We start from the raw sequence: 9,478 nt of genomic DNA, 5'->3' as shown, positions 1-9,478 counted from the left end.
TTGTTATGGTTTACTTGCATTTCTTTTCCTCTGGGGAAAAGGACTGTATCATTCCTTCACTGAGAGATATGGATGCTTTTATAGTCATGAAATATTTCAGTGCTTTCATGTTAGTTATTTCTTTGTTTTCATCATGTTTTGGGCTTGACTAGAGTTGACAGTGTAAACTGCAGTTTTGGAGTTCCTTCTGCAAATTTTACTTCCTTGTAAATAAAAGTTTTTAATACTAGAAGATGTCTGATATCTGAAGTTATAAAAAAACTTGTAGCATTTGGGGAACCATTGTCTCTTTATTCTAACATTAGTGTATTAATATTCTACTACACTTCTTTCTAGTTTTTGTACTTGGAGACTTGTAGGTTCTGGTACTGGTGAATTTAGTTGCTTTTTATGTCATCTGATAAAAAATGTATTTTGTATATGTAGAGTATTTGCTTACCTCCTGTGGAATTTGCACTATTTGCTGTGATCTACTGAACTCTCTTGCGAGTAATTTAAAAACAATCCTTTAAATTTTGTTTTTAACAGAAGGGGACACAGTTTGTAGAAGACTTAGGCAGACGAGACACTGAAGAAAACAAGAAAAATGCCGAAACCAGTAAGTAGCTTTTGCTTATCTATAATCTTAACAGGATTTTCATGTTTTATAGTGGTCATCTTATAATAGGTCTAATTGTTTTGAGTCTGCCCTTTTTAAAGTTCGTAAGATCCAATAATGTACAGTTGGAGTTGAGAGAGTTCAATACCGACATGGGGAAAAAGATGAAGAAAGTTGGGTACTGGAGGTTACACAGGGCATATTTGGAGATGGGGCAGTACTTACAAAGCACAAAGAACTTAGAACTCATTTGGCTGTCAGGAGGAATGACTTTTCAGGAACTGTTGAATTTGAGATGAGATGACATACAGTGGTTAATAGAGGCCTGATTTGAGCCTGACTCGACATCTGTGAGAATCAGTGGAAGGATTTGCTGCAGGATTTGGCAGAGGAAGACAGAACATGTATGAAGTGTCAGCTGTTTACAGAAACAGCAGTAAGTTCAGTGGTAGTTTTAGTAGAGGGTATAAGAAATCTCCAACTTCTAATTCTAGTGGCTCTAAAGCTCTTCTGAGCTTTGCTGTCAGTCTGCTGACCGACTGGCCATACTGCATTGTTCCTGTAATTTCTGCTTTTTCTGCCTGTGGATTTGGGACAGTCTCTTCACACTTTCTTGATTTGGAAGTAGTTATTTGTGTCCTGTTCCCTTCTTACAGAAAGCTACACTACTAAGGAAAATGAATTAGGAGCTTACAGTTTTCTGACCTTTTTGAGTCCTGCCTATAATAATTGGGTAGTGCCTTTGATAGAGCTTCTTAACTGAAAAACTGTATTTTAAGAAAAAAGGCAACAAGTCACTGTGAGCTCATGTGATTCCTGAGGCCCCCAGCTCCACGCAGCTATGGAGCAATGAAGTCACAGACGTGTGACTAGAAAAAAAATGACAAGAGTGAGATTACTGTTTAAGTTTTGAGACTGGAATCATGACATTTAGGCAGGCAGGGTTCCCTCTATTTTAAGGACCTGAGAAAGTCATAGGAAATAGGGCTGTTCACAAGAAAAGCAGTATTCTTGGAACTGAGATTGCAGAGGTGTTGGAAGAGCTCACAATCCATCTTAGGAATGGAAATTAGCTACCAGATCTTAGGAGAGAAGCTGGGCTCATGCCAAAGATTGAGTAATTTTTTTTTTTTTGAGGGGCTTTATATGAAGAACTTTCCTGAGTTGGGATATTCTCATGTCTCCTGACTATGTAGGCGCATGTGAGATCCTAGAAGGAAACTGAGTGCAAGGATCCATTAAGAAATGACATGACATTAATTACATTTCTGAAAAAAATGTCGTATAGACTTCTTCCTGTATGCTACAGGTTACTGTAATTATAATTGATAATCAGTGAATGAAGACGTAGCACAAATACCAAAGATGAAGTAATTTTACCTATGAAAATCAAACCTCAGATTTTGCTCTGGTTGCTTCTTAAATGCTGAATTGCTTTGGAGTTTCCCTGCCCCCGCCTTTTTTTTTTCCCTCCTCATTTGGAGACTGTAAGAGCCTTGTCATTGCTTATGTTTAATGAATCCAACATTGTTCTTTTGAAGAGTTGTGCTGTTCTGCTAGGGTTTGACAGTCCAGTACTGTAGAAGGTCTCTTACTCTGGATGATCACTCTTACCAGTTGTCTTTGAAGACAATCCACAATAACCAAATGTACTTCTAGTCCGGAAACTGTTTGTGCTTCAATCTTTTGTTCTTTATTTGTGGCAGCTGTTGCAGTAAGTAGTCTCAGTCTTCTGTAGTTTTATTGGGTCTTTTAACCTGAAATAATGAAATAATCATGGATAAGAACTGCAAAAACCCAGCTAACATAACTGGTGCAAATTTGGACGGTGTTCTTGCATAGCTCTCTTCTCTGTATTACTCTGAACTGTTTAGATTTCCCCTCCCCCCCCAGATTCTGCTGTAATGATCCAATTGATCGTTTTAAGAAAATCTGGTCATCATGTAGATATGTGAACCTGTGCAATACAACTATAAGTAAATTCTCCATGGTTTTGAAATTTTTTAATGATTTTTAACAAATAATTAAGCTCTAGATTGTTTAAAACAAAATAAGTAAACAGTAAATCACAGAAAAAAAACAATGGAACAAATTTCACATGTCTGCTTTCACATTGAATAGTGATGTAGTATACCGGACAAAAATAAGTGAAGACCAGTAAATAGCCTTGGCATAGTTGAATTTTGAAGCAAAGATCCCAGATTTTTCCTGGAAGTTTCAGTGTGAAGTAAGATTCATACCATACATCTTCTTATACATGGTAGTAAAAGGTCATTGTTCTTATGTGTTTGGGATTTTCTCTCTTAGGGGCTACTGGGTTAAATAGCTTGAGTGAAGAGGCTTTTTTGAAAGGATAAAAGTGACTTTAATGTATTGTCCTGAGATATTAAGGTAATATGTCTGAAAAAATACACATTACTGAAACACTTTGCTTCTGCAGAAAAGTCTTGTTTGTTCACTTTGGCTGTGTTTGTAACAAAGTGGTGTTCCATTCTTTCAAGCTGTTCACTCAGCAGCTCCTCTACTTGTAAATCAAAATAGTTCCGAGACACAATATTCTCACTTCTGCCTAGCAGTGCAAAATTAAGCTTCATTTAGCTTCTGTTGTAATCCATCTGAAAAAAAAGACTTCTTTGTTTAATCAGGTCTTTGCTGCTGTAATCAAAATTGGACCTGTTAATAGGGCTGGTTTTGGTGTGTTTAGTTCTTTGCTTAATAAAGAATATTTGTTGACTCGTATTTTCAGTGCTTTCTTCCTAAAACAGACACACAATGTTTCTCAACTGTATGTCATTCTCCCAGATCTTCACTAAAAATAGATACATAGAGACTAAAATTAGACATCATTAGTTACATAACTGTTAATCATTTCATAGGCTAAGAAGATTAGCTTTAATTGACTGAAATATTAGTTGCATTTATAGGGTGTAAGAAGAGTTAAAGTTATCCACAGGTTTTGCTGGTAGTTTGCAGTATTTTTGTACAAGACTGCAAAGCCTGAAAGAGAAAGCATTAGGCTGGCTAGTAACAGGAGTAGATATCAAAGTTATTAAGATTGTAAAAGAATGCAGTTTTTAGTCTTCCTCATTTTACAGTATTGTATATTCGGGAGGAGTAGATATTGGATTCTGCAATAATGTGTATTGTTGGCATTTGAATTAATATTTAGAAGATGAAGTTAATTTCTGGAAAGTGGTTGAACTGAAATAGTGTGTATACTAATTTTTGAGCAGTGTTGTTTCACATGCAAAATGAGATGTGTAATGCAGTATTTGAAGTGTGATTTGAATATGAGTTACTTTTGCAGCATAAATAGATGACAGGTACCAGTTTGGAGGACTGATTTCTTTTGATTTGTCTGTTAGTAAAGTCTGTCTGCCATTATTCTATAGCTTTCTTTTCCTAATGCTCTTTAATCCTTACTTTTTAACCTTATCTTCTTCCTTAATTTTTCCTTTCATCTCTTCCTATGTCTGCTTTGAGGTTGGTACAGAGAGTGTAAAGCAACAGGTCCAATATACTGCTACTGTTTAACACAAGCAATTTAATAGGTCAGCGTGATATCCTAATCAGCTGAACTAGTGAGAAGAAACTTTTTTTACTATATGCTCTTTTCTTATAAATAAGAATTGCAGTGGTTTCTGTGTATTCATATTGCATTTACTAAAAACAAAATAAAACTACTGGAAACCTTTTTCATGTAACATCTAAAATTACTTTTACTAAATATTGGTGCCTACTCAGCTCTAGGCTTCCTGATGAAAGCTGAGGTGCCATGACTAATATATGGGGAAAGGGGCTGGAGTACAGTGATAGGAAGTATTAGACTAGTTAGTATTACACTTGTTAGTATTAAGCTAACAGTTTTTGTGCATATTCAGTGGACTGTACCTGTTTGAGGAGAAGTCCAACAGTTAATGTGGTGACTGTGTAATATCCCATTATTGTGGAGGGCTGAATTTAGATACTACAAGGAAGTGTAGAAATATTTTTTCAAGTCCTTAAAGCAGTGAAAGAGTACAACAAAAATAATTTCCATAGGAAATGTGTGATTTTTTTAGTACGTGCATATGGATGTTTTACTGTTACAGGTATGTTCATTGACAATCCTCTTTATTGGTTTGGATAAATTCTTTCATAGGGAAATTGCTTTAGATAGTTTTATATAAATACTCTTTTGTGAATTGTGGCAAATGTCCTCATAACCCATTAACAACATTTGTCATCAAAACATCAGTTGTTCCCTTCACAAAGAAAATCAACATGTATGTATGCACATGTTCTTCCCTTTCCCTTCCCCTGTCTCTCAAACCAGGACACAGTTTAATCATTCTGGAGCAAGTCTGGTAAGATACTAACTCGGACTGATGCCAAGGTCCTGGACAAGCTTGAGAGTTGGGCCCATGTGAACCTCATGAGGTTCAACAAGGCCAAGTGCAAGGCCCTGCTGGGTAGGGTAGGGCAATCCTTGGTATCAATACAGGCTGGGTGATCAGGGGATTGAGAGCAGCCCTGTGGAGAAGGACTTGTGGATACTGGAACATCTTTTCTATGAGGACAGGCTGAGAGAGTTGGGGTTGTTCAGCCTGGAGAAGTGAAGGTTCCAGGGATACCTTATTGTGGCCTTTCATTAATTAAAGAGGGCCTGTAAGAGGGATGGGATCAAACTTTTTAGCAGGGTGTGTTGCAATAGGACATGGGGTAATGATTCTAACCTGAAAGAGGGTAGACTTAGATACAAGTAAGACAGTTTTTACCTTGAAGGTGGTGAAACATTGACACAGGTTGCCCAGAGAGGTGGTAGATGCACCATCCCTGGAAACATTCAAGGCTGGGTTGGGTGGTGCTCTGAGCAACTCAATCTGGTGGAAGGTCTCCCTGATCATTGCATGGTGATTGGACTAGATGACTTTGAAGGTCACTTCCAACCCAAAGCATTCTATGATTCTATAGGGTAAAGAAGGTAACTGTTACAAGACAAGGGTTTAAAGCATTATTTTTGGGAAAAGTTTATTACAAATAGATTAAAAAAAATATGTATATGTACTTAGATATTGGGACAAAGCAGCTTTGTTGGAAATAAGGAAAAACTAAACTTCTTGATAGTGATTTTTTTGCAAATATTTGGTGATGCTTTTATGGTGAAGGCTTTCTGTCCCTGGCCACATGTTCATATTGTTCTGTATAGGCAAATGAGCCAAGCTAAATAATCACTTTAAAAGCTGTGAGGTAGGTATTTGTATTCTAAACAGAGATTTGGTGCTCTAAAATACAGCTTTGCATTACTGCATTCCTAAATGTCCAGCAGACCTTCTTCCATGCTATGCTAAACTTCACTATGGTCTTTGTACCCTTTTATAGCAGCCTGTTTTATGAAATGCACTCTTAGAGGTAGCCAGCTGAAAAAATCTGCATACTAAGCATTTTCCTTCTCTTAGAATTAAAAGAAATATTAATATAATTCATTAATCTGCCCTTTTATCTCTTCCCTTATGGCCTTTTAAATACAGGCCTGTGCTTCTCTAGATGGTTGGCTTATGTAGTTTAGCATATAGCTGCGTAAAGGCAATATATTCAGGGTAAAATTCTCCAAGAAAGAGGCAAACCCTGAAGGTGTTCACATTCACAGTTTGCCTGTTGGTTGTGGACTTATTTTTAAATGCCACCTGCTTCCCAGCACAGGAGTTCATTTCGTGTCCTTCACTGTGCTGGTGTACATCCAATAAGGCACACATCTAAAGTGGGAGCTGAGAAGCTCTTATCCTCTGTGTTAAAACTGTACATAGCTCCATAAGTTGGGTGTTGGAAGTATTGAAGCTTTTGGTTGGTTGTTGGGGTTTTTGCTTGTTTGGTGGTGTGTGGTTGGTTTGGTTGGGTTTTTTACTGTGTACATCACAGTGGCCCAAGCCTGTAATTTCTGGTGCTGCGTGTAACAGGGCTGCTCCATGAGCGCTGTGTTCCTGGCTGCCAAATCTGTCCATCATTGTGGAGCTGCCTGTGGTGTTGTCTCATCTGTGGAGGGGAGGATCTCTCACCACAACCACCTTGCCAGGGCATTCACAAAGGCTATTTCCCAGACATGACCACCATGGTGTTTTTTAGTATTTAATATTTGCATAGAGATTGCAAGGTCAGTAATAAGTGATAGAAATTGTTCAAATGTGGTACCAAACCCTATGTTTTTAAATAGCCACTCTTTAACCTTAAAAACAAAAAGGGTGTTTGCTGGTGTGTACTCCTGTGAACTGCAGAGCTATCTGTAGGGTTTCTTTATGAGTTTACCAGAGTAGGTTCCTTCGAAGGCATCTACTCAGAGTTCAGTCAGAATTACCTATGAATATACCATATGAGGCTTGTGGCAGCTCTTACCCTGAGCACAGTAGAACAGGATTTCTCATGACTGAGCAGCTGAAGTAATTGGCAAAGTCCTGTTGGGTGCTTTGTCATAGTTTCTGAAGTCTGAGGTATGGTATGTAGCCCCAGTGAGAGCAAGATTGAACAGCAGGCATTGGATGGGCCTTGTGGTATGAGCAGCGTTAGCCCTTCAGTGCTGGCTACAGGAAACCTTCACACATTTATCTTGTCGCCATTGCAAGAGCTCCTTCCTGTTTCCATTTCATGTGGCAAAGTCAGGTCAGAGTAATTATGTTCAGATTAATGTCTGTCTTTGTAATTTGTGGTTCAGATAATTTCCCCCTGTCACCAAAGTCATGTTAGGAGCGTTGCTTCAGAGTTGCTGGATACCCAACAGCAGATTACATGAGTGACAGTCCACTGCTGGATTTACTGCTTCCTTTCTCTGCCTGCATTTCCTCAGTTCCCTGCCTTATTTCTAACGTAGAAACTTCCCCCGTGACTCTTCCGAATGGAGCTGGACAGCTTCGTTTCACAGGTGGTGCCCCTCACACCAGAAGCTGGATTTTTTTTGTTGTTGAGAGTGTGTTGTGCGATCAAGGTTTGGATTAGATCAGTAAACTTTCTGGGCTCAGTCTCAGGGTCTGCCAAAAGTAACCTTATTTTCCATGCCCAGAAATAACTGAAGCTGTGAAACAGTGTTACGAGGTTGTAAAAGCTCAGTGTTTGTATGACAAAAGTCTGTCAGTCTGAACCTCTTGAGAAGGAAAATGATCAGGTGTGGTGTTTAACTTTGTAAGTATCTTCTTAAATAACTCCTCTCATAAAAGGTAACATTTTAATGTTTCTTTTGAAATTGCTGAAGACTTGGGGAGTTGTTGTAATGCATGTAAGGGCCCAGGTACTCCTCATGTGTATTTGTGTCTGTTGCAGCTCTAGTAGCTACGTACACTTGCAGCTCTGAGCTCTTGAAGCAGGAACATCCAGAAGCAATCAATCTACAGACTGTGTTGAGTTTGCCTCTGTATTACATCTGTTATTTTACTGCTTGAGTCATTTACCTCTCATGAGGGTTATAGACTTTCAGGTAGTGATTCTTATGTTTATAGATGATGACATTTGTTACAAGAATATTAATGTAAGAAGTTTTTGCTGCAGCTCTTCAGAAGTCTGCTGTGATCAGGTGAACTTGCTGTGCTTTGTAGATCTGTGAGGCTTCTTGTTTGGGCAGTGGTGCTGTTCCATAACAGTGCTCTGGCATTTAATAAAGTTACATTTTAGCCTTATCCGTTGTCACTTGCTTGCTTGTAGCCGCTCTAAAGCGGGCTTAATTTTTAAAATTGAAAAACTGCTTTAAAAGTATTAACTTTTTGTAATTAAGGAGCAACCCCCCACATTTAAACCAGGGCAAGTGGCAGTTAGACCTACCATTTAAAAGGGGTTGTTCTGTTAGAGACTGTGCAGTGTTTCTTGCTCTCAAAATGGACAGAATGAGAGAATCTACAGAAAATACCTTTTCTTTCTCCTCCTGGCACACATCCTCTAATTTTTTTTGGCAATAAAAGTTTACTATCTTTTACTCCAAAGCCTTCAGCTCTTGTTCTTTATCAGTGCTTGCATACAAAATAAGTTTGCTACCCTCCTGTTATCTTCCTTGTCTGAAGGTCTACAGCCCAGAGGTCCTCAAGGCTCCTACTACTCTTGTCTTATGCATCTGTCTCTTGCCCAAAGTTGTTCACCTTGATACTAAAGAAAGGAGTGAACATGCTTAATCTATTGCATGGGTACAAACTTGTGTCCAGTTTTTTTTTTTAGCACCTTACACCTCCCTTCTGTGTTCTATCTTGCAGACTTTTCCAGATTCAGTTCTTGAAGTATTCCACCTGGTGGCAAAATTAGGGAAATAGTTAATGGGAATGATTTACACAGGTGTAGATCAAGTAGTGTAGGAACCTGTAATACAAGTCCTGGTTTGTTCCTGTTCCGTATTTTATAGCAGAGAGATAAATTAGAATATATCTGTGAGTCTTAAGTTTCATGTTTCTGTGGGGTTTTTTTTGCATTTGTAGCGAAGTAGATTTGACCCTTATCATTTTATATTCCTCTTCATTAACAGTAAATAAAATGTGATAACCTGGCAGTAGGAATGGAAAACCACTCTGGGGGAAAGACAGTGCTGTGTGTTTGGTTCTCTGTTCCTTTTCATGAGAATTCTCCCTTTTGTGTGTACTAGTTGAAAGGGCACCAGTCTGTCCCAATTTCTCTTCAAGTGAGGTAGGCTTCTGGATATCTCCTGGAATATTTGACTGCTCATTTTAGAACAAACGACTGCTAGGAGTCATCTGGAAAATGGCCCTCTGTTTCAGGAGAAGAAAAGTTCACTGAATAGTGGTGGTTTTTCAGCCTTGTAGTGAAGGAACTGAATGGGATCAATATTAAAGGGAGCTAAATTCTATAGATCCTCAATCCATTGAGGAACATCTGTTACTAGTCTCTCCCGAGGCATGCAAATTCTAGTCCTATGTA

The 9,478-nt window shown here is 38.4% G+C and overlaps 1 protein-coding gene across 2 annotated transcripts in view; it reads left to right on the top strand.

Annotated features, from left to right (window-relative positions):
• Positions 1-586: 586 nt before the first annotated feature.
• Positions 587-9,478, top strand: part of RDX (radixin) — a 41,155-nt gene continuing 32,263 nt past the window's right edge. For both annotated transcript variants that reach the window (XM_008938237.1, XM_008938238.1), the window contains exon 1: positions 587-598. In XM_008938237.1, the coding sequence (XP_008936485.1) occupies positions 587-598 (12 nt within the window). The remainder of the gene's footprint in view (positions 599-9,478) is intronic.

The sequence above is a fragment of the Merops nubicus genome, unplaced genomic scaffold, assembly GCF_000691845.1.
Source record: "Merops nubicus isolate BGI_N331 unplaced genomic scaffold, ASM69184v1 scaffold5694, whole genome shotgun sequence".
Taxonomy (NCBI): Eukaryota; Metazoa; Chordata; class Aves; order Coraciiformes; family Meropidae; genus Merops; species Merops nubicus.
Note: the sequence above shows the minus strand (reverse complement) of the source record. Positions and strands in the feature narration are given on the sequence as shown.